General features: G+C 40.4%; 1 protein-coding gene across 11 annotated transcripts in view; it reads right to left on the bottom strand.

Annotated features, from left to right (window-relative positions):
* Nucleotides 1–26,786, bottom strand: part of nrxn3a (neurexin 3a) — a 125,731-nt gene that overhangs the window by 46,328 nt on the left and 52,617 nt on the right. For all 11 annotated transcript variants that reach the window (XM_089003579.1, XM_089003582.1, XM_089003581.1 and 8 more), the window contains exons 6-10: nt 23,137–23,438; nt 19,149–19,310; nt 8,634–8,927; nt 7,612–7,759; nt 4,850–5,233 (exon numbers count right to left, since the gene is read on the bottom strand). In XM_089003579.1, the coding sequence (XP_088859705.1) occupies nt 4,850–5,233; nt 7,612–7,759; nt 8,634–8,927; nt 19,149–19,310; nt 23,137–23,438 (1,290 nt within the window). The remainder of the gene's footprint in view (nt 1–4,849; nt 5,234–7,611; nt 7,760–8,633; nt 8,928–19,148; nt 19,311–23,136; nt 23,439–26,786) is intronic.

The raw sequence follows: 26,786 nt of genomic DNA, 5'->3' as shown, positions 1-26,786 counted from the left end.
TTTGGTACAACAGGTAAATGAACAGTTATGCAAGCTAACAAAGGTCTGATTTGATCGCCACTGTGGATCAAAGACACATTGTCAATGACCTATGCATTATTCAATACTTTGCTGTTATTATGGTTGCATTTGGCGGTGGCTTCATGTTTCTCCACATCGCATTCCAGGTTATTATATCTTCAGCAGTGACAAATGCATTAAAATGCATTTGTCAATCTTCAAATGCAGGGTAAAAATACAGGAATCACATTGCAAAATGTCATTAAATTATTTCTTGGAATTTTAGAAGGACATGTACATCCTCCTCAACATCCGCTCGCCTACGGGAAAGGGGTGTCTTATCCAGGACATCCTAAGTGACCGTAAGCCTGACTTTTTCTATATTAATGAGAACTGGCAAACGGCGGGAGACTTCTCCGAGCTCAACGACGCGACTCCGCCAGGCTTTGTTTACATTTCTAAGCCCTGCCTATCAGGCCGCGGAGGTGGTCTCGTGATAATTTACCGCAAGAAGTGGAAAGTCATCCAAGTTTCACTCCCGGAAACCCTATCATTCGAATGCCTTGCATGTAAAATTTCCAGACCCTCTCCCACTCTCATAGCCACTGTATACCGTGCACCAAAACCACATTGTAACTTTCTAAAAGAATTCTCTGATGTCCTCACACACCTCTCCACCCTGTCACCAAATGTAATTATTCTCGGGGACTTCAACAATCACATGGACAATTCCACTCTTCCCCTCACCAAAGACTTCACCTCCTCACTTCACAGTTTTGGTCTGCATTAATTTTCGGACTTTCCCACCCACATAAAAGGCCACACCCTGGTCCTCATTTGCATGTCTGGCCTTACCCCAATGAATTGCACAGCAAATGAACTTCCTATAACAGACCATTTCCTGGTTTCATTCAACGTTTCCTCTCTCTCCCTCTCCTTCTCTCACCCCAAACCACCCCGCATCACATATCGCAACATCAAGGACATCAACGCTTCCACTCTCGCCGAGATGATTGCCACCCTGACTCCGGACTACAACTCATCCCCTGATGATCTTGTTTCCCGGTACAACGCGGACCTCACGAACACCCTCAATGCCCTCGCTCCTGTGAAGTCCCGGTCTTTCCAATTTACCCGGTCCGCCCCCTGGTTCACTGCCCATCTCTGCTCCATCAAGAATAAAACTCGGTAACTGGAAAGACTTTACAGGAAGACCGGTCTCACTACTCACAAGGACACGTACTCACCTCACCCATTACAAGGACTCAATCTCACGCGAAAAATCGCAATATTACTCTGGACTCATTGACTCTAATCCTGGAAACACACAGGTCCTCTTTTCCCTCTATCACAAAATCATACAACCTCCTATCTCAATCCTCTCACACTTTTATTCCTCTGATACATGCAATGCTCTGCTTATGTTTTTTTTAGCGAGAAGATCAACTAAATCCATCAGCACCTCGGGTCCTCTGCCCCCCCCCTCCCAGCCTTTCTACTCCTTCCCAACTACTTCTGCTTTTGAACTCCCCCATCCCTCTGTAATCTCAGACATTATCACCAAATCCAAGAATTCCTCCTGTCAACTCGACCCCCTCCCTACTACCTTTATCAAGTCCTGCCTACCCTCTCTTCTCCCATTTATTGCAACCATTATTCACTCCTCATTATCAACTGGAATTGTTCCTATCCCACTCAAAACCGCAGCTGTTACTGTTACCTGAAAAAACCTGGCTCAGATCCAAACGATTTCAATAACCTACGTCCAATTTCCCACCTTCCATTCATCGCCAAAATCCTTGAAAAAACAGTTGCGTTCCAGCTTCACTCTCACCTCACTCACAATAACCTTTACGAACACATAAAAAGTCTGGTTTCCGCCCCCACCACAGTACTGAATCAGCTCTCATAAAAATCACGAATGATCTTTTCATGGCAGCCGATGCCGGTTCACTCTCCATCCTCATCCTTCTCGACCTGACCGCAGCTTTTGACACCATTTCCCACCCTATCCTGCTCGACAAACTTTCCACCCTAGGCATCACGCACACCCCACTTCGCTGGTTTCACTCCTATCTCTCTGATCGCTCACAATTTATCCAAATCAACTCGTTCACCTCACTGTCCTCTCCTGTGTCCTCTGGTGTGCCTCATGGGTCTGTCCTGGGGCCCTTCTCTTTCTTATCTACCTACTTCCTCTTGACAATATTTTCCGTAAGATTGGCATTCACTTTCACTGCTTCGCGGATGACACCCAACTCTACCTCTCCAGCAAACCCGACGCCTTTCTTCCACCTTCATCCCTCTCGCTTTGCCTCTCAGAAATTAAATCATGGCTTTCCCATAACTTTTTCAAGCTTAACGGTGAAAAAACTGAACTTCTCCTTGTCAGTACCAAATCCACCCTACACAAAACTAACAGTTTCTCACCATTGACAGTTCAACCGTGTCTCCCTCCCTTCAGGTCAAGAGCCTGGGTGTCATCCTCGATAGCTCACTATCTTTTCACTCCCATATAAATAACATAACTCGGTCTGCTTATTTCCACCTCCGTAATATTAACCGTCTCCGTCCCTCGCTCACCCCTCACTCTGCTGCTATCCTTATCCACAGTCTCGTCACCTCCCGCATCGATTATTGTAACTCACTTCTCTTCGGTGTCAATCAGAAATTTTTCCATGAACTCCAACTCGTCCAAAATTCTTTAGCCCGGATAATCACTAGAACCCCCTCCTTTCACCACATCACGCCAGTCCTCCAGCAGCTCCACTGGCTTCCTGTTAAACATCGAATCGAATTCAAAATACTTCTGTTTACATTCAAAGCCATCCATAACCTTGCCCCTCCCTATCTTTCTGACCTGCTTCAAATCTCTGTTCCCTCTCGGTCCCTCAGATCCTCATCATTCCTTCACCTCTATGTGCCCTCTGCCCGTCTCACCACGATGGGATGCAGAGCTTTCAGCCGCTCTGCTCTCAAACTCTGGAATTCACTTCCACCCAACATCCGTAATATTGACCCCTACCTATTTTCAAGTCCCACCTCAAAACCCATCTTTTTAAAATTGCTTTCAATGTCGAGTTCAATCTGCTATTTTATTATTTATCATTTTACTTATGGTTTTATTGTTATATGCTTTGTTTTATTATTTTTATTGTGAGGTGTCCTTGGATGTTTTGAAAGGCTTCAAGTGCCTTTCAAAACACCCAAGGACACTTCACAATAAAAACAATAAAACAAAGCATATAACAATAAAACCATTAAATGTATTATTATTAATATTATTACTATGTCTGATTGACCCATGTAATTTCTGTCTTTTCAAGGAGTAGAAATGTGAATTTCTGGGACTTAATTACAGCCCAGTAGATAAGGGAGGCGAAAAACAGACTGATTAAAATGTGATATGATAGGTGCAGCTATGATTTGGTATGCAATAAAAAAAAAACCTGGAACAATTTCTGGGTCTCGGTTGGAAGTTAATTAGTTTTTAACTTAGAGTTCACAAAAAGGACACCATGTGAGAAAATTGGTCAGCAGTACGCTGCAATGTTCAGGCACGTGTAGCTGTGCATGCCTGTATTAGATTGAGAAGACTGGGTCTGAACTATCTCCTTACGATCTGTTCTAGAATTAGCTCATTTTCTTAAATAGTAATTGACTATAACTATTATACTACGGTTTGTGGATTATGCTACTCCCTTGCCTTGATAAAGAGACTTTCATTAACCTAGGCGGAGGCTAAAACGTGCCAATGTGGCAGCAAGGTTGGTAGGGAGAGAGTTCTTTGAACATTTACACTAGAAAAAAGAAATGGTGCGTTGAATTTACTCAATTTTACTTTGTCAAGTGGCGGCATTCAATTGAATCATCTGGATTCTGAAATAAATGTTATAATGCACTTAAAAATATCTATGTTGATGAATTTTTTGGGTGGGAGTTTTGATGGTTGGCATGTGTACATGTTCAGACATAGTCAAGGTGGATGGCAGTCTTCAAATGTCTTGCCACCTGCCCAATCAAATCTGTGATGTCCCTGCCCAACTTGATATCATCCATTCATGAAGGTCTGTTTGCCGTTTCTGACAGAGGTATATTGTGCACCTTGACCTCCAAGAAATTGGTTTGTTCTTCCACCATATAATGCCCGTGTAGCTCTCGTGCTGATTTTAAGGACAATGAAAGAGGGCACTTCCATTCGCTGATGGTGAAAGAAGTCAGTTGTGTTCAAACCCACAATGCCGCACAACAAGCTCTCTGCGCCAAGGTGCGTATATGTGAAAACACTAATACACATGTGTCAAAGTTAAGGCCCGAGGGCTAAATATGGCCCGCTACATCATTTTATACGGCCCGCAAAAAGCAAATCAAACTTGTAAAATTCCATGATGCTTTTCTAAAGTGCGAACTAAAGTCTAAAATTGTCCCATGGGATCCATAATAACAATAATTATTTTTTTGTTCAAAATTGACAACAAGTTATTCATTAATTATTTGTGCATTCTATATGTAACATGTGGAGTGGATTAAACATTCTCATGGGTTCCCCAAATTCATAAGGGTCCTGAGAGGAAACCATAACTACAGTGTGACCTGTGACAAAAATGAGTTTGACACCCTTGATCTAGTCAATCTCCGAGCAAAGTTGGAGAGCTCATGTCACCAGTACAAAAAATGAGCCCCTTGTATCCTCTTTGAGTATTCACTAAGAATTACACAGACAGGCCTTGAACTAGTGAACAAGCCCTGCACAAAAAGCATGCTAAAAGAACAACTTGTACTCACTTTTCATCAGTTTTGTATTTTAAATGCATTGTAAAATAAGAAAGCACAAATCGCACACATTTACCTCTCTCACAAGTACGGGACCAATAACCAGTGCCAGTGCAGTCACAAATAAATCGATTCCAGCCTTCTTTGCAGGCACCTCGGTTTTTACAAGGGTAACTCTGACACTGCTTTCCAGGTTGCTTGTTGCACGAAGGCTTAATCCCAGCACCATTTTGTGCCTCGGCAATCTGGCGAATGTCTTTGCTTCGACCATCAATGAAGAGATCGCGGATGCAGCCTACGTAGCCATAGTTAAGCATTGCTGTCCATAGCTCAGTCGGCAAAATTAGGTTGGCGCGATCAGTTGGAAGCCCCCCCAAGTACATGTCACCTTCCAGGTCTAGGATTTCACTTTCACCACTTGCTGTGAATGGCGTTCTTCTGCTGTTTACAGAGATGGTACCTGGGATGGGTAGAAATCAAATTTAGCGTCACGTGATTTCAGAAAGCATTAGTCACCCTTACACAGACTTAGTCACCCTAAATAAACACAATCTTTCTTCCAATAATGTATTCTTTAACTGCCATTCATGCTTGTATATCAGATTGCAAAAGTTGTTTTTTAACACTGATTTCATCTGGATGATTTACTGACAAAATTCTGAACAGGGGAAATGTGCACACACACACACACACACACACACACACACACACACACACACACACACACACACACACACACACACACACACACACACACACACACACACACACACACACACACACACATATCCATGCATCCATTCCTCTCCCCCCCTTTCTGTCCCCTATTCAGCTTGGATCCTCTACCTGAGGCCAGGCAGCTTGGGGGTTCTATGCTGTATCCTTGCTGTTCCCAGCGCTGTGCTTTTCCTGAGTGAGATGTTTGATGTTGTTTGTGGGATCTGTTGCAACTATTCATCTAGTTTGGGAGTCAATGCCCCAAGTGCTCTGACCACCACAGGCATGGCCGATGACTTTAACTTTCAGGCTCTATCCATCGTCTCTTTGAGCTCTTGATTGTTTCTCTAGTTTCTCGTGCTCCTTCTTTCTGATGTTTCCATCATTTGGGATCGCGACACCCTTACAATGGATTTCATCTGCCCTTCATCTGTGATCACGATATCTGTTTGGTTCGCCATTACCATCTTGTCAGTCTGAATTTTGAAGGCCCACAAGATCTATGCGCGGTCATTCTCTACCACCTTTGGGGTTTCCAGTCCATACTCAGTACATATGTTTCGGTAGACTATGCAACCACCTGGTTATGGCGCTCCATGTAAGATTTCCCTGCCAGCATCTTATACCCTGAAGTTATTTGATGGATTGTCTCAGGTGCCTATTTGCACAACCTACACCTTGGGTCGTCTGTGTAAGCTCACAGTCATACTGCAGTGGTCCATCGATGAAAACGTTTCTTCAGCCGTCATCTCTACTTCTTTGAAGGTGTGGGACGTTTCGCTTCTCATCCAAGAGGCTTTGTCAGCGAAATAAAATTAACCTATCATAGCAGAGGTCTGGCACCGCCACCTCTAGACAGTAGGGATCAGTGACGTGCAGTCAGGGGAGGCAGGTGAGGCTGTGCCTCACCTGTCATCATGGAAATATCAAATGACAAAATAAATTAATCCGTTATATTTATTTAGTGATTTGTACTTTAAACTTCTTTTCCATTTAACTTCACCATTTTTTGATTTTTTTTTTTCAAAATCGCTGAATTTTCACATTTACCGTTCAAATACTAAGTGGAGACGAGTGGTGAGGCACCAGCCGGCTGAGCCTCACCATGCGTTGCACAACCACTATGCTAACTGTTCTGGCTTGCTCTGCAGTGAGACCGCATTGCTGCCCCTCTGCACGTCATATATATATATATATATATATATATATATATATATATATATATATATATATATATATATATATATATATATATATATATATATATATATATATATATATATATATATATATATATAGTGTAATGAAAGAAAGTATTGTGTATTTTCCATATATGCCTGCGAACGTGTGTGTGTGTATATATATGTGTATATATATATATATATATATGTGTGTATATATATATGTGTATATATATGTGTATATATATGTATATATATATATGTGTATATATGTGTATATATGTGTATATATATATATATATATGTATATATATATATATGTATATATATATGTGTATATATGTGTATATATATGTGTATATATATATATATATATATATATGTATATACAGTAAAGTCTCGTTATATCGATATTCAAGGGAGTCCGAAAAAATATCGATATAACCGGGACTATCGATATATCCGACCCTGTTTGCATGTAATTTTCTCCGTGCGTGCATAGAAATAGTATCGATATAACCGGGACTATCGATATATCCGATATCGAAATAACGAGACTTTACTGTATATGTGTATATATATATGTATATGTATATATATATAGAGAAAGAGAGAGAGTGATGGAGGGATAGCTGGAGGGATAGATAGATAGATAGATAGATAGATAGATAGATAGATAGATAGATAGATAGATAGATAGATAGATAGATAGATAGATAGATAGATAGATAGATAGATAGATAGATAGATAGATAGATAGATAGATAGATAGAATAATTTTATGTCATTTTGGCGAAACAAAGTTGAGTTTTTTTTTCTCCACATATTGAACCGCGATCAGGATAATGGAACACATTCGGATTGGCCCAGATTTTCCAATGTCCAATTAAAATTTCAGGTGAACAAACAATAATTTTGCAAAATTGTTGAAATAACTAACCTGAGCGGCCATCTCTCTGGATATCAACATGATACCAGGCACCATCATTGACCTTTGTTTGTGTGGCCTTCACCTTTATGGTGCCTGAGCCCATGTCCAACAGCAAGTACAGACTTCCATCCAAGAGCTCCACAGCAAAGAAATCCACCTAGAAAAACAGTTTTAGAATTACACCAACAGACATGACCATTTAAATCAAACTGTTTATCGCCATCTTGAGTCAATCTGTGGGTTTCTCCAACACTGCATTGAAGGACAGATGGTCAAAGAACAGGAGCAAATAAGATTACAGAGGCAACTTCTTCCAACTTCTTCGTGGGAACAATTCAGGGAAGACTATACTCTTCCAGTATAACAACAAAAATCGAAATGGATGAAGAATGTTATGAGTATTCCAGTGGCGTGTCTTTTCCACATCTTAACGTGTACAGTTGGACCTCAAACACTTGAGAACAAGATCATTTTCTAGAAAAAAAAATCATCAGAGGCCTCATGATGTCACGTGAGACATCAACATATTACATAGCAGCTAGCCCCAGGGAGAACTCAGTTTAGAGAGCGGAAAGCGATTAAAAAATATAAAAAAAATATATTTATATATATATATATATTGTTCCCACAAAGAAACAGAGCTTGAAAAAGTTGCCTCTGTAATGCTGTGCCTTTTGCTAATGTTGAACTCGTATGACCGTCTTTACATTTATATATATATATATATATATATATACCTTCAAAGAAGTAGAGATGACGGCTGAAGAAACGTTTTCATCGATGGACCACTGCAGTATGACTGTGAGCTTACGAGTTCAACATTAGCAAAAGGCACAGCATTACAGAGGCAACTTTTTCAAGCTCTGTTTCTTTGTGGGAACAATTGCGGAAATGCTCTACTCTTCCAGTAACTGTTCTCACTTAAAAAAAACAGACTGAAGGCCATTGTTAGAAGCCATTTGTACAGAGCCCTCCCTTTGATTCCCACTAAAACAATGCTTAATGTTCAACATTAATCAAGACGGCCTGACCTTAGTGTTCTTCTGGCTACGAGCTGCATCTTTGCGTTCTTGTGGTTTGCCATGGGTGAAGAGGATAAGGCCATTGGGCTCTGTAGTACGAACATCAAAAGAAATGGATCCCATCCGCTTGGTATTCCACTTCGGTAAGCTGATATAGGCCTCTGGAGTTTCAAAGGAAATTGGGTCCAGTGTTGCCACATTTTCACACTTATAGGACACCTCGCCCTGGATCTTCATCTTGGGGTCAACAATCCGAGCAAGTCGGGACAACTCAAGGCGAATGTCATTGTTCTTGTAAATCACCTGTATAAAAAGGAAGAAAAATATCTTATTTCAGTTTTGTTGATGAATTCCACTGTTGTTGCTGACTAAAATATTGAGAGGCTCATGGAGACCCAATAATTCTCTTCAACATAACATATGACTTCCCATCTTTTTTTGCAGTCTGCAATATTGAACCATAAAATAATACCTAGTATTAATGTTCTAAAATTACATCGACAAACTAGATAAAAATAATAGAAATATCAAAATTTGGGTAACTTCTTGTATTAGCAATTGTCCATCCAGTGAAGGAAAACAAAAGAATGAAACCATTATGTGACCAATCTCTGATCACAGCAGTTCTAAATGCTGTCAATAACAAAGGGGGGATGGAGTCATGGAGAGGGGTGTGTGCGCAAATTGAAATTTGCTCAAGTGGAAAATTGAAGCCTTTTTTTCACCTCTAATTCTGTGGGCAGAGTAACTCCTTATGTCTGGATGTATTTTGTTCGCAGGCATATATGGAAAATACACAATACTTTCTTTCATTACACTATATATATATATATATATATATATATATATATATATATATATATATATATATATATATGTATATATATATATATACACAGTAAAGTCTCGTTATATCGATATTCTCGGGAGTCCGAAAATTATCGATATAAGCGGGACTATCGATATATCCGACCCTGCGCGCATGTAATTTTCTCCTTGCGTGCATAGAAATAGTATCGTAATAAGCGGTACTATCGATATAACCGATATCAATATAATGAGACTTTACTGTATATATATATATATATATATATATATATATATATATATATATATATATATATATATATATATATATATATATATCATCTCATCTCATTTTCCGTACAGCTTATTCCTCATTAGGGTCGCAGGGGTTGCATATATATATATCCACCAGGAGATTTGACAGTAAATAAAGTCATCTCTTGAAGAGACTGGTATTTTCCTCCTCTCTTTGCTTTATTTATTATTCTTTCTCCTTTTCTTTGATCCTTCCAGTCTCAACTCTCTCCTCTCATACATCAATATCACCCAGCCCCCCGTCCCCCAAACACCAGCTATGCCTTCAGCTCCTCTGATTGAACATAATTACTTGGGGCCATTTCAACAGCTCCAGCACTCTGGGTGCACTTTAAAATCAAGGCCTAAATAAGATTGACAGTTTCAACACTAAAGTGCAGGAAAACCATTTGAGATTGAAATAGCTAACGGAAGTCTACAGAACCAGAAGTGTGCATCCTCTCAGTACAGACGAATGGTGCGTCTGTCCATCACTGATGGACGCCTGTTTAATTGACTTGTGAGGAATGACAAGAAATGAGGAAAAACAATCCAGACTCAGGACTGAGGGAAGTGGGTTTTCATCTGGTAGTGAAAATGTCACTAAATCCCGACAAACCTTTTAAAGAGAAATATGTCTCACAACCTCGTGTGTTTGTTCGTGGGTGTTCTTAAAGAAGACTGCAGTGAGGTTTCTCTCACACATCCCCACACACCCACATACAAAAGACAAATTATTCATATTAAATCCTGTCTCATGCGTTTGTTTGGGTCCAGGTAGAATCTGTAGATTAGCGTCTGCATCATTTCTGCAAAATTTGAAATGACAAATGCTTGACCTTGGGGGTTCTGTTGTGATTTCCTTGAATATTAGTGATCACGGCAAATAATAAAGGGGTACTGCCATTACACCTAATGTGGGAATTTACATTTCAATATATGCTAGTTATTTAACCTTAGTATTCGGGCTCTAACTGTGTGCCTGTTATGCTGTGGTAGTTAAGACTGGCTTTGAATTGTGATAATAGGAAAACAAGTAAGTTTGCTGCAACACAGTTTTTTAAGCGGTGCATTGTGTATGAAGGAAGCCACTGTAGATTTGTTTTTAATATTGCAATAAATTAGAACATATTCGTGAGAATGCCAAGTACATGCACTCAATATAGGATGAGAGACAAGTTAAGCACTGTGCCTATAAGGAATGGAGTGATTCACATATTAGTTCATCTGTGCTCAGTCCTTTATGTTTCACTATCTCATATTCTTGTTGTCAAGTAAAATGACTACATGTGAACGGGTGATGGTGGCTTTGGGGAGCGGGGGGAGCAGATTGAGGTGGGGGTGTTACTGGGAGTAGTGACAATTACAGCAATTATGTGTTATTGTCGGCCATTATGCATTTTGGAGGCTCTGAGATGTAGCCTTTCTCTGTAATTGCTGGCTTATGAAAGGCATGATAATCGTGGGCCAGCCATCCACACGGGCAACCTAGGGCAACCAGTATTCGGTGCCATGGTAACAAAACATTTTTCTGTAATGTCACTCTAGATGGCGAGTGCAAGAGCATTGCAAGCAGGCAAATTATCCACATAATGCTTGGGGTGCAGGATGAGAGGGTATGACGGCGGAAGATCATTGCTGAGTAGTGAACGCATGTGAAACAGTGAGAGAAAGTCCTCTCATTGTCAAAAGATCATATAAATCTTCAAAGAAGCTGACATAACATACCAAACACAAAATACAGTACAGTGTATATTATCATGCATTTCTCACTTCTAATTAAACTACTGCTGTTTATTTCGATTACCACTCCCATGCTCAGATCACATTCAGGTTACACAAAGACTATTTTCCCAATGAATATGTATGTATGTATATGAGGTACTACTACCTCTATTCATTGGTACTGTAAGAAATGACTAAACTAGACATTTTGTCAGGCGAGATGCATTTCCATGGAAATGCCTTAATTTCTTCCAAGCCCCACATAAATGTTTCCACTAACATAAAGATTCATCCAAATATGTAAGAAATACATGTTACAATTACATTATTGCACAATAAATGAGAGTTGTGGATCTTGTAAAAAAGGATAAGAAAAGAAAAGAAAAGATAAGATAAGATAAGATAAGATAAGAAGACTTTTAATAGTCACACAATGGGAAACTTTGCAATCTACAGCAGCAAAATTGAAAGGGCCAGTGGGGGGTTTGTGGGATCGATAAGAAAAACCTAGTACAGTACTGCATGAACAAAAATGTTGCAGAAGAGAACTGTACTTCTTCTTTTCCTATCGTCTTTTCCCTTCAGGGGTCGCCACAGCGAATCAGTGTCCTCCATCTTCAAAGGTTTGATTCGCATGTTTGTTTTGGCCAGGCATTTACGTTGGATGCCCTTCCTGACACAACCCTCTGTATTTATCCGGGCTCGGGACCGGCACAATAAGACAATGCCGTGTGCCGCCTTGTGGCTACAAAACAAGCAACTCTATTAACTTAATGAATGGTCATCGGCACAATAGCATTCAAACAAACCAAAACTATACTCACCATTTGATGACAATGCTCTGATCTTACTGTGAAATGGGCCTCTCTTTCCTTACCTCTCCTCTCATCTAGAACTGCTTATTACGACAAAGAGGGTAAAGAAAGTGCATAAGATTGACAACTCACTGTGTCTTTGTGTTGTCATGCGAGACGAATAAAGGCCAATCCAATCTTGCAAGATAAAAAAATGCAACATAATCGTCTCACGATGTTGAAAATGCCTCATCTGTTAAAAAAGTTATTTTTTTCATATGTGCAGTTTTTAAAAAGACATCCACTGACTGAGCTTGACGGATCTGTCCATTCTGAGCAAGATGTGATCACTCTTGATGTCTCTGTGGAGTTGGTTGGAGTATAATAATCATAAAAAATAACAACATAGCCTCATGAAGTGAATGACAGAAAAAAGTAGCCTCGAGTTAGCTTCATGCTAAGTCTTAATGGAAAATGCCTCCTTTAACACTGGCTAACTAAAAGGGCCTTTATCCTCACAAAGGGCCGCAAAGGTTTGCTGGAGCCTGTCCTAGCGGTCTTGGGGCAATAGGCGGGGGACATCCTCAGCCAGTTGACAGCCAATCTCAAGGCGCGCACACACCCACACCCACACCCACACACACACACACACACACACACACACACACACACACACACACACACACACACACACACACACACACACACACACACACACACACACACACACACACACACAACTCCTCAACTCTGTACAACTCCTCAAAATGTTTCAGAAAAGAACTCTCCTCCTCATAATAATAATAATACATTACATTTATAAGCGCCTTTCAAAACTCTCAAGGTGACTTTACAGTCACAGGATCAGTTTTTCTGTCTATACACAGTGCAAGAGTCTAAAAATGAAAAACAAGCTTGCATGCAAAAAAAAATCCTAAAGAATGATGCTCATCTAACTTTAAACTGCATACTGATCGTTTTTTTCCCTTTATTCATTCATGTTCTCTCTCAGAAATGTTTTTTGTATAGCGTTTTGTAAAGAACGTTCAAGGACGTGTGCATCCAAGGCAAATATCTGCATAGGGACCGGTAAATACTTTTTTATGGGTGATTCATATTTACGTATAACTATCGGAACTCCTCAAACACAGATCTATCTTTTCACCAATCAACACACATCGACACATACAGGCAAAGTCCCTCTTAGCCAATGGGATGCCAGGATGATGCTTCGGAAGAGCCAATGCCAGAGATGTATGTTGGCCTCTTCAACTCTGGAGTTTCCCCCGGTGAGAGGCACAGAGCAAGAATGGGCATACTCATTGCTCCCTAGCTCAGTGTGTGTATATTTATTCACACTAGTGCACGAGAGGGGGGCTGTGGTCATTTGATAGTTGGTGCCTGAGTGGAAGCAACCTTCAAACTCTTTGGTGGACACTGACAGTCAGTGATTCCATCAAGCTCAAGGAGCTTAGCCTTTATGGCCTGTGGGACTCAAGAGGGAGACAATTTATCTGCTTTCACGAAGGAAATAATTCACACAGAATACGATAAAAGCAACGAATTATGACTTTTTAAAATATTGGTTCAAAGCTTCTCCACATCCTTCCCACTTTGTGTCCATTAAACCTTCTCAGAAGAATTATGTTTGACTGAGGTTGCCTGTTCCTTCTTGCCTTGGACATTTCATAATCAAGCTATTCATATTTCATCATAATGCATGCTTGCCTCCACCACATTTCCCTACACTTCACTACTGTGTTCTTTTGTAGAGCGGAATTCTGCTTGCTCCTAGCATAACTTTTAGAAATGCAAATACAATTCAAGTGAAGTTGAGACATCATGTTCAACATAAATCAAAACAGACTACAATGATTTGAAAATCATTTTCAACCTATTTTCAATTGAATACACGCCAAAGATATAGAGTTTAGTTTTTAAATTGCACGTAAATTTGAGACCACTATGAAAAGGAGCAATTGAACGAGCGAATGACAATTCGTTCCAGAAAGGTGAGTTACTCCTGAACAATATGTTCAAGAAAATGTGAATGTCTCCACTGCGAGACAAATAAAGGCAAATCCAAATCCAATCCAAAATTCCATTTGTTTTATTTTCACTTCAGGAAAGTCCCACATTATGATCAACATCACAATTTGAAAATAAATGACCGAAACATTTGTCAATAGTGGTCCGCTTTACCCATGTGTTTATGTGGCTTTGTGTGTATGTTTTTGAGCATGTGGACAACATGCATTTTTTGGGGGTGCAAAGCACAATATTTATGTGAATACATATCCACAAACAAGTCAAACGGAAATGTCGGCCTGCATTTGGCCATACGGGACCTTACCGGGATGCCAAGAGAAGGAAATGGGCCAAGAGGAGATTAAACCGCTACTGCACGAATTCCTCACACTCCCTTCAGCCCATATGATGAAGTGTACACCCAGAGACTGTTTTTATGTGTGTGCATATGTGCGGTTTTTAAACTGTGACCCCAAAAGTCATCTCTCTGCTTTGACCAATAGTGATCGTAATGCTAATAATGATCCAACCCTTCATTTTCCGGATCGCTTTATCCTCTCGGGGGTTGCATGTCACATTTGGATTGGCAGCAAGGGGCGGGGTTGCGCCTCCCCGCTTGTACCACCTGCTGCCAATCACCTCATTATGTCACCGGGTATTTATACGGGACACTTTCTGTAAGTAGTCGCCGGAGTATTGATGTGCCTCGCTGCACCCAGTGCCCAGGTCAGACCCTTCCGACTGGGCCCCTGTATGTACCCGGTCCGAGGCCACTCCCCCCCACACACACACTCGCATCCCGTTAGTTATCTTCTTAGTCGGGATTGTTGCTTTTTGCACCACCGTGTGCTTGCTATTTTCCTCCGTTGCAACCAGCGCTTTTTGTTATTCATGAAACCTTCTGCACGGATCCTTTGTCTCTGTCGCTTGCTTTGGGGATCCAGATATTCATTTCGTTTCCGACGAGACGGCTGCTCTCTGCCTCGTTCGGAACGTGACAGAGCCTACCCCAGCCGTCTTCAGGTACTCGGCAGGTGCCACCCTGAATTGGTTGCCTGCCAATCGCAGGGCACATAGTGACAAGCAACTATCTGTGTTCACACTCACACAAAGGTATACTTTAGAGCAGTGTTTTTCAACCAGTGTGCCGCGATATTGTCAGGTGTGCCGCGGGAAATTATCCGATTTGTGTGCATGTGCAGTCTAGCGCCAGTAATCATGTAGTACTCTTCCATACAAGCAGGTGGCAACAGCGGGTAGTTGTGCGCCACTAATTCGCTTTGAGACAAGCGAATTAGTGACGCATGGATAGCGCGGCAAGTGTAGATTATGGCTAGCGGGACGACGGTGAAAGTGATGGAGAGTTTTTGAAGAGGAAAAATGCTGACTCAGAAGTGCACCCTGGACAAAACCCGGACCCAAATGAAGGCCCTAGTATGGATAGAGGTAAAAAAAAAAAGCAAAGACAGTGACGTCGAGCAAAGTTTCTGGCGCGAGGCTATACAACGAAAGCTATATTTCATTTGGATTTACTTTTACCGGAGATGCAGCGGCACCGACTCCATTGTGCTTGGTCTGTGGTGAATAGCTCAGCGCTATGGTCCCAAATAAGCTTAAATGCCATCTCCAAACGAAACACCCCTCAGTCAAAAAAAAAAAAGTCGCATATTTGCGACTTTGTGTGAGGAAATGGGAGCGGAGTATAAAGCCTTGCTTTTCCATACAGAGGTCCGATGGTTGTCACGCGGCAAGGTGCTGGCCCGTGTGTATGAGCTGCGAGAGGAACTTAGTGTTTCTGACGAATGAGGGGTCCGATTACGCAAAGCTGCTTGCAAGTGATGAGTGGTGTGCAAGGCTGGCATACCTGGCAGATATTTTTCAACATCTCAATGAACTGAACACACAAATGCAAGGTCGAAATGAAAATCTGCTTACAAGTTCAGATAAAATAAATGGTTTTCGTTCAAAGGTGCACCTCTGGCAGCAACATGTGGAAAGGGGCAATCTTGAAATGTTCCCACTCACCAATAAACGGCAAGATGTCAATACTACTGCACTGTGTGAGTTAATAGTGAAACATTTGAAAACTCTTGAGGAGAAGATGACATTTTATTTCTCTTCACCTTGGCTGGGTTAGGGACCCATTCAGCTCAGCATCAGCTGTTGGAATAAACATGTCTTTACAGGAGCAGGAGGAACTAACTGAACTGAGACAAGATCGTGGCCTCAAGCTAACCTTTGCTGATCTACCTTTGGACAGTTTTTGGTTGGCAGCTGCCAAGGAGCTCTCCATGCTGGCTAACAAAGCTATTTTGGCATTGCTCCCATTTTCCACAACCTATCTGTGTGAGGTGAGCTTTTCAAGCCTGACTGCAGTAAAAACAAAAGACAGAGAAAGAATGAGAGCTGTGGAGGAAGAGCTTTGTGTGTGTCTTTCATCCATCCCGGCCAGGATATCAGCTCTCTGTTCGTCCAAACAGGCCCAGGTTTCACACTGAGTAAATATAAATATAAAAGATTATAAAATACGTTTTTCTTTGTGTTTAGTTAAATCCTGTTATAATATAACATCATTCTTCAACGTTTAAAAAAGCTTATATTACCAATATAACATATTGTTATATACATATTTTTTTATTTAATTGTTATTAACAATATGTTATGACCTGTCATATTGTGTTGCACATTATGTGTTTTGTGTATGCTGTGGGTGGTATATTGTTAATTATTAATAATATAATAAAAAATGTGGAAAAAAAGCATACATTAACAGTTAATACTTTTTTCCCCACATTTTCAGCTGGGGGTGTGCCCTGAGATAATTTCAACGGAAGAAATGTGCCTTGGCTTGAAAAAGGTTGAAAAACACTTCTTTAGAGTGTTCAAACAGCCTGCCATGCATGTTTTTGGAATGTGGGAGGAAAAGATTTCTTCAGCCGTCATCTGGACTTCTTTGAAAGAAGTCATCTGTAGTTCTTTGACAGAAGTACATATGACGGCTGTCGAAACCTTTTCCTCGATGGGCCACTCTTATACGACTGAGAGCCTCTACAGATGAATGTTGGAGGAAACTGGACTACTCAGAGAAAACCCATGCAGGCAACATGCAAACTCCACACAGGGAGGACATAAATGGAATCCGACCTCTGCACTATCAGATCGACCTGTTAACCACTGAACCACAAGGCTGACCTGATCATAGTTAGTACAGTGAGACCTCAACTTACAAACACCTTATCTTACGAACTTTTCGTCTTATGAACGTCAAATTTATGAAAATTAAACCTTATAATAAGCACTATTTTCATAATACACACCCATCACGGCTGGTGGCGTAATCTTCGAAGAACACCAAAGCACACGACCTTCGGATTTGGCGGAGTGATCTTCGGCGGAAGCACACGACCGAACAGCGCTCCAGCCGGCGCTACTTTCCACACCCCCTCTCATTGAATGCACACGTCGATCACCTACTTGGAGCTTTTTGCCGAAAAAAACCCACCACAGGCTCGTGTTCAGCCCAAGAAGACACAAAATAAAATCGCTGTCGCTGAGAAGAAGGAAATAATTGAAAAACATGAACGAGGTGTGCGTTTGTGTGATTTTGTGGCCGAGCACGGCTATGCTAATTCAACCATTACCATTCTCCGGAACAGAGAAGCCATCAAAGGTGCGTCTGTTGCAAAAGGTGTTTCCGTGCTCTCAAAGCGACTGTCACGGGCAATCAAAGAAGTTTAAAAACGTCTGTTAATTTGGATTAACGAAAAGCAGCTATCCGTCGACAGCGTGAGTATGGCTATTTCATGTGAGAAAGCACTACTAATTCACGCCGATGTCGTCATGTGCCAACCTGGAAGTTCGGCACTTATTGAGGATTTTAAAGCCAGTAACGGATGGGCGAGGAGGAGATGGCTGCAGCATCAAGTGAGCTCATAAAGGCAATGTTGGCAAAGTGGAATGATGTGCAGGCTTTTACCGAACAGTTCCATCCAGAAAAGACTGTGGCTATGACAATCATCAACATGATGAACGATAATGTGATGCCTCAGCTTCGTAAGACCTTACAAGTCAGAAAGCAACATGTGTCATTTAAGAGATTTTTAATCAGCAAAAATGATGAGGAGCCTCCAAAGCTAAAAGAAGAGAAGCCACACCAGAGGTTAAGTTACCAACCGGCCATCAACGACCATCAAAAAGGTAAATTAAACTTTATTTTACAGCACAGTTTATTTCTTTAATTACAGTCCTCATGTAATGTCGACCTCCAACGCCATTCCATCAAGCCATCAATGACCATCACAAATGTAAATAAAGTGACTTTATGATACAATGCAGTGTATTTCTTTCATTACAATACAATAGCACATTTATTATACATAGAATAAGGTATGTTGTGTGTAGTTTTTAAGGCTTATTTCGTTGATAAATATATTTTATGGAAACCCGGGATATGATTATTACCATTTTAATGGTTTCCTATGGAAATTTTTTTTTAGATACATACTTTTCGCCTTACACACTCTGTCTGGGAACCAATTAAGTTCGTAAGTTGAGGTCTCACTGTACCATCATATTTCGTCAAATGTTTAGTGGATGCTTCAAGGTGCCAGTGAGAAATTAACCCTTTGAGGCCCAGAGGTTACTACAGCGCACAGATTATCATGTTGTCAGATGATCATTGCGCCTAAAAGGGTTAAAAGACAGAAAAAATGGGCTAAATGGTATTGGGCTGTATATCATTCTTTCCTACATAGAAAGCAATAATCATGCATTGCGAGATTGAACCCTGACAGTTATCTGTGCTATAACTATTTTTTTTCTTTTTGTGGAACCATTTTTATGGTTTATTTAAATAATAGTAAATGAGGCACCTTACCTCCTTGAGACACCCCATGAAATTGTTGCTCACGGGTGATCCAGGTAAGTCAGCGGTGCTAGGGCTTCCGCCGACATAGAAAAAGTCATCTGATCCAAGCATCGTATAGTCCTCCTGGGTGTAACCCGTGGTGGTTAAAATTCCATCCACAGATATTGTCACCTGACAACAAAGAGTGAAATGATGAAAATAAAGTGTTGTTTTCAAAGTCAGGAAGAAAGGTCACTGTACTGTATTGTAAAATATAAATAACCTATAACCGTTAACTGAATTTACCGCAACTATTTAAAAAAACAACATGTAATGATTTTTTTTAATATTTAGCACATAATTAGCATACAGCTTCAGCAACATCACAGTTTTTATTCCAGCATTGTAAAGGATATTGGCTAACAGACTGACTCAGCCTCTGGCATCAGGACAAGAAACAGTGGCCTTAACGAAATGTGAATCTCTGACACAACCATCGATTACCAGTATTATTCGTCACACTCACAATAATGATTGAAATCCAGTGGCTGACATATGATGATAACTTTATTGTAAAATGACTTTGCCCTTTACCCATTTAAGTGTGGTTTTTACCATGAGGTGTACCCCGCAAAGACACCTGGGATAGGCTCCCGCCCCTTACAGTGAGCATTAGTGGTTTAGAGAATGGAATAGATAGACAAAAACAAACAACACAGCTCCCATTCGAGGTAAAAGGACGTAAGTGTTACAAACACCAAAACTGAATGAAGTTTCAGGACACTTTAAATGGCATATCCACACTGCAGGACAGATTTATAAAATGAGCTGAGAATATCCATCCATTTTCTGATCGACTTGTCCTCACAAAGATCGGAGTATATTATGGTGCCTATCCCAGCTGTGTCCGGGCAGTAGGCAGGCGACACCCTGATCTGATTGCCAGCCAATCACAGAACACATTTAGATTAACAACCATCTGTGGTCGCATTCACACCTCAGGCCATTTAGAGTATTCCATTAACCTGTAACACATGTTTTTGGAAAGTGGGAGGAAACCAGAGTACCCAGAGAAAGCCCACACAGGCCCAGGGAGAACATGCAAACTCCTCACAGGAAGTCCGGGGACGGAATCGAACCTGACACCTCTGCACTGTGAGGACGACACACTAACCAGTTTTGTGAAAAGTTGGCGATCACTTTCGACGTGATCGTTTGTGAGACCCTCGTCAAGCTGCCACTCATAGCTGAGCTCATTGAATCAACCGCCACATGTCCACCAAGCGCAGAATCTGTTGGCCTGTGCGCGGATTGAGTTTATCAAAATCTCATTTGAATGCCTGCGCAAAAACTTTCATGTGTAGTTCAGTTAACTTTAAGCAGGTAAAGTGATACTTGCACTGGCCTGAAAAACAACATGCACCATTTTTAACATTACATGTTTCAAACCTATGACTTATTCATTTCATTTTCTAAGGAAGCTATATTTTTATGAGATTTGATTTTTTTTTGCTTGGTGCATTTTTTTGGGGGACATATGCTCTGAAGAACAAGGCATCAACTTCTGCTCCAAATTTTACTGCCGGATGGGTCTCCTGATCAAATAATATAATTCAAGATCATTGTTGGAAAAGGAATAATACATACATGGTACAAAGCTGTTTAGCGCTTTTTTCGACCAAACGGCTTTTTCAACAGCAATGTCACCAAAACCAAAGCAGCAGATGAAAATAAAGGAAGAACTGAGATTGATTGAAGTCGTTATTTATGTTTATATGGACATGGATACTATATTAGCCAAAGGAAGGCCGTATTTGGCAAAGATGCATCGTTTTGCTTTCTTATTTTTATTATATTCTGTAGATTCACATTTGTGACCTAAGGTTGCATTGTTCTGGACAAGAGTGTCCCATAGAAAGAAAGAAAAAACATTCTGAATTGTGAATCATAAAAATGGAATACTTTGAATGAGATTAATACTTGGTTGACACCGTCCATGTAAACATTCTATTTAATACATTGGGTGTTTTATTAAGGTAATAGAAGAAGTAATTCCAACCACACACAGTGAGAAACAAAATAATTATTTGTTGTTCTTACTATCCAAGATCAGAACAACAATTACAAAGCAAACACCACACTATTTCAGTAATGAATGATTGATATGTACCAGACAATGGAGAGTGTTTACCATGGCATATCCGCTGCCTGATTGCTTGGCAAAAAATGTGAAACACGTTACATTTGAACTTAAGAAGCAACAGTTTGACAGTGCAATCTATCAAATAAAATGAAATATATCTATATCTATGAGTTGCATATTACAAATGTGAGTGAGAACCAAAACAAATAGACATCTCTCATGCTGTTGGTGATGAAGGGGAATGCTGAAGTAAAACAGTTTATGTTGTATGATAACGCTAAACTCGTAGCTTTCCACTTAATAGACAAAAGTGGGATTCACATTTTTATATGCATTATTTTACGCAATGTGTGATTTCAATACATCGGGGATACGATGAGATATGGGGAGATAAATACAATAACGTACTAAAAGATGAATGGGCCAGGCCATGTGAACAGTTTTTAATTTCGTTCTGATCATTGTAAAGTTACTTGTCAAATGACAAACTAACAGTGGCAGTAATGGTATTTGTTTATACGTGCAACTGTCAGCTGCCGGCAACGCAAGTGACATCCTGCGGGCAGTGATCATGCGATGACCATTTCAGCATTCTGTCCCTCTTATCCTAGCCAGTGCAAGCTTCAATCTGTTTATTGTCTCTTAGCACAATGCAGTCTGTGAAACAAGAGGGAATAAAATATTGAAACTCTTGGAATTCGAAGCGACTCTTCATCAAATGGCACACCCCCCCCCCCCCCCCCCCGCTTGCAAATGGGAGTACGGGTTTTTTTTGTTGTAGTACAAATATAAGTTGAGTTGGGTTGAAATGTTCTGAAAGCTATTCTTGGGTACTGTTCAATGCAAATGGCATCTAGTTTGATACACACCCCTGAAATTACATTTGGTGTAATTTATTATTTTCACTTTTGTCATTTCAGATATGGTTAATGATTTTTCACAATGATTAGGAAGAAAAAATCACATGCACTTCAAATACTGCATAATTTCTTGAAGAACACTCAGTCTCATGACTGGTCAGGAATTTTTGAAAAGACCCACAGGGTACTCATGTACTCCTTGGTTGCAACCCCATTAGTGACCAGTTCTATAGTATTTGATGGCAGTCGTTCATTCAGTAAGGTAGGCTTGCTCTGTTTTGGACTGCAGCATGGAGTTCAAGCCGTGCTGTGACTAAAAATCAAGCACAGATCATTGTTGGAGAGATACTTCCTCACTTTACATATGTCACTACCTCACTTTACATACGTCACTGCCTCACTTTCCATACGACACTACCTCACTTTACATACAGAAATTACATGTATTGTCTGTTGTCAATTGTATGTCTTTTTTAGCCACGTTATAAGTGCCTTGCATGTCTTGCACGCTGGGTCCGAGAGGACATTAATTTCATCTGTGCTGTATGTCATACATATTAGCATATTTGACAATAAAGCTGACTTTGACTTTGACTTTGACTTTAAGTGTGGTAACAAACCCCCGTGATTTATTTCTTTGATATTATTTATTTATTTTGAGAATTGAAAACCAAACTGTTAGGCGTCCCTTTCTTTTTGGATCTGCTGTGATGGGAGGAATCAACCTTATAAGTAAGGTTCAGCAAGGTGATCTGAATTTAATAGATTTAAAGTTATGGAAAAGGAGATGTTTCATGTGGATCCCAGATTTTTTTTCTCATGCTTCCCATGTTGAAACTGTTTTTCTTTTCTTGAAACAAAGAACGGATTACAGCATCTTCTATGGTACTGTCCGAACAGAACTGGAGCCTCACAGAATCCTTCGATGGCTATTCTACAACACAATATATTTCCACAATGCACTCCAATTTAACCCTCACCTTGTCACATGGTATACTTCACATAATGGTCTTACCTGCCGGAGGTTGCGAGTCACTTTCACATCATGCCATGAATTGTCATTGAACTTCCCGGTGACTGGCTCAACAATTGCCTCAAAAGCTCCAGAGCCCAGGTTGATCACAAGGGAGACTGCACCATCCTTCAGTGCCAAGTTGACATAGTCGGCTGATTTGCCAGTGTGAAGTATAAGGCCATTGCGTTGCCAAGTCTTGAAGGAGAGTGTGATCTCATCACTGCTGCTCTGGATTGGGTTCTGAGAGAGGTCGTAGCAGAAGTATTCAGAACCACGAAACGTGGCCACATTCTCTTCTCTTGCTGTGGTGAGAAAAATAACAACAAAAAGCATGGGTGAGAAATAACATTACAATCCATCCATCCATTTTCTGAACCGTTTCATCGTTTCATCTTCACAAGTGATTGGATTGGATTGGATTGGATTTGCCTTTATTAGTCTCGCAGTGGAGAAATTTACATGCAGCCTATCCTAGCTGTCTTCCGTCAGTAGGCAGTTGTCAGCCAATCACAGGGCACGCGGAGACGAACAACCTCCCGTGCTCACACTATCACCTACGGACAATTTAGAGTGTTAATCAGGTTGCTATGCATGTTTTTTGAAAGTTAAAGCAAACGGGTGTACCCAAAGACAAGCCATGCAGGCTTGTGAAAAGCATGCAAACTCCAGTCAGGGAGGCCGAAGCTGGAATCAAACTCCCAACCTCTGCACTGTGAGGTCGACATGCTAACCACTGCATCACCACCCATCATAACAATAAAAATGATAAACAAAAAGAAAAATCAACGTCATAGTCATACATAGTCTTCAATACACCTGCAAAACATGTTTTTGGAATGTGGAAAGAAACCGAGTATATGGGGGGACACAAGCACAGGGAGACATGAAAATTCCACACGGGAAGGTACAAACCTCCAAATTCAGGACTGTCAGGCAGATACTGTATGCTATATGCTAACTACTACATCACCATGACACTCATCTTTTTTTCTATACTTGTGTATTTTATACCGTATCTTTACATTGAAGCTATACTACTGACACATTTCGCAGTCTCCTTATCCCTCACCTGTGCGAAAGCTATAAACCCATAATTGAAACGTTGAAGGAATTAATGTAATATCGCTAATGCGGGGAGATGAAAAAGGATTTGTCAAATTCAAATTAGCTGGATACAAAATTGCTTCAGCAGGATATATACTATATAGCGGCTGTCTGCTTTCACGTTTTGATGTTGTGACCTGCAGAACTGACAAAAGCAAATCATTTCCTTGAAAGGGGGGTAGAGAGTGGTGCAGATTTCATGGACTCAAACATTCATTGCATCATCTTTTTTTCCTCTTAGTTCTGTTGCTATAAAGAGGAAAAAATCACAAGTTTAATCACAAAATATGTTCACGAAGCAAAGATAAATTACAATCCTTGACCTAAGGATTTGACTGTTATTATTTAACTTATTTATTCTACAGTACTATAGCTAGTTTCATTTAAAAAAAGCAACCGGATATGCTGGAGACAATTGCATAAAAACTACAGTAGCATGGATGGACGCTAGCGTAATTTTTTAAAAAGGCAGTGGGATCAAAACTAAATTAGGTTGTTCAAACAATGTATTGACATTATTGTTATTTTTTTTTATCAATTCTCATCCTCAAATACATCAAAGTCAAAATCTTAAGTACCCGAACTGAAACACTAAGGGCTAACTATGACCGGAAACGTTGGATGAGTATTGCAAGACTAAAAAAGGCATATCCAATCCAATCCAATTGCAGCAGAGAATGTCCCATGTGGAAACACAATTGTGCTTGCTGTAATTACCTATTTGACTTATTTTAGGCCTCACAGATCATGAAATTATAATGTTATAATTGTCCAAGGATTTTGTATGAAAAAAAAAGAGAAATATTTGCCAATCCAATTCTCACCATCAATTGTAATTCCGTTCAAAAACAATTAAGCAAGACCCCACCAGAGTGACCTTTTAAAAATGGATCCAGCTTCCGGTAAAAGCAGATGTTTATGCTATCTTATTTTGATTTGACTACTTTTCCTTTCGGCTTTTCTGTTCAGAGGTTGCCGCAGTGAATCAGTGTCTTCCATCTAACCCGGTTTTGTGCAACCTTTTTTCTCACACCAGCTACCTTCATGTACTCTGACAACATCCAGACACCTTATCTTAGGTCTTCCTTTCGGTCTCCTGCCTGGCAGTTCAAGGCTCAGCATCCTTCTCCCGATATAGTCACTCGCGTCTGGATATGTCCAAACAATCTCAGTCTGGCCTCTCTGACTTTCTCTTATCTTATCTATCTTATTTTGATTAAACACAAGAGATAACCATTCCGCTTTCACAAATGATGGCAGAACCCAGAGAATAATTACTGTTGAAAGGATTAAGTCAAAGGATTTTGTTCATTATAACTTAAACAATGATGCAAAATGATTATTTTAACATTCAAATAATTCATTAATTAGACCATACCTTTGTTGTTGGTTGATTGATTAATTTTGACATTTCTATCACAAACCTGATGTGCTGTTATAACTTCATGTAACGTACCTATGTCATCGATATGGTTTGTACATAATCAACCCAGTGGTGGAAATGCAACCAAGTTCCTTTTTAAGAAGATACAGTCTCCCAAACATAAGAGAAATACAGTCCAGATGACCAATCACTCGCAAGACGCAAATAGAGACCAATGAACATTCACATCTGCACTGTCACTGCGCTGCCCGCATGAAATTCAGGTGGGTGTACCAATACACCGTCAACAACTTGGGACTTTTTTAGACACAAATATGAACATGAAATGTATGCACACAATGTCACAATACCACAGGCAGATAGGACTTTTTTCTCTGTGAAAAAAAGACCAGTGTTGTACGACCTATTGACTCATTGGGAGCAGTGACGTAGCGAATATATACAGACAAATGAAGATGAGCCGTATAACTATTTCTTTACGGGATGAGGTGGGGTCATATTGGGAGTGAATCCTAAACACACTTTTTACACAGGCTAATGGGACAATATAGAGAACAGTTAAAATAGATTCCTAAATTTATTATTGATAGATTCATTTTCAATAGCCAGTTTTGGCAATTGGGAGTCAACACATTTGCTCAGGCAGGCAGCTGCCTTCCCTTTCCCACCCCGTAAAAGAGCCAATGATGCATAGGATAGTGCAGAGCAAGTACAGAGGTGAAAGACATCAAGGAAATTGCAGAATCTCAAATCCTCTTTAGTCCTGCACTGGGAACTTACTCCCGGTTTAACACTATAATTAATCCAGGAGGCTGTTTACGTGCCTCAGTAGATTCTACCGAGACAAAAGGCAAAAAGGTTAAATTGCACTGAGCCATTAACTTGTCTTTGTTTGTAGCTGAACAATAATGTCGATTAACAGAGCTATTTACCATTGCCACCTGTATTTTTTTTTTGCTGTTGTTTTTCCCCCGAAGGGAAAACAGAGCTGTGTGTGTGTGTGGCGTGTGTGTGGCGTGTGTGTGCGTGTGTGTGTGTGTGTGTGTGTGTGTGTATGTGTGTGTGCGTGCGTGTGTGTGTGTGTGTGTGTGTGTGTGTGTGTGTGTGTGTGTGTGTGTGTGTGTGTGTGTGTGCGTGTTCATCGAGGCATTTTTTTCCCCAA

The sequence above is a fragment of the Hippocampus bargibanti genome, linkage group LG09 (genome assembly GCF_051943395.1).
Source record: "Hippocampus bargibanti isolate YZ-2025 linkage group LG09, ASM5194339v1, whole genome shotgun sequence".
Taxonomy (NCBI): Eukaryota; Metazoa; Chordata; class Actinopteri; order Syngnathiformes; family Syngnathidae; genus Hippocampus; species Hippocampus bargibanti.
Note: the sequence above shows the minus strand (reverse complement) of the source record. Positions and strands in the feature narration are given on the sequence as shown.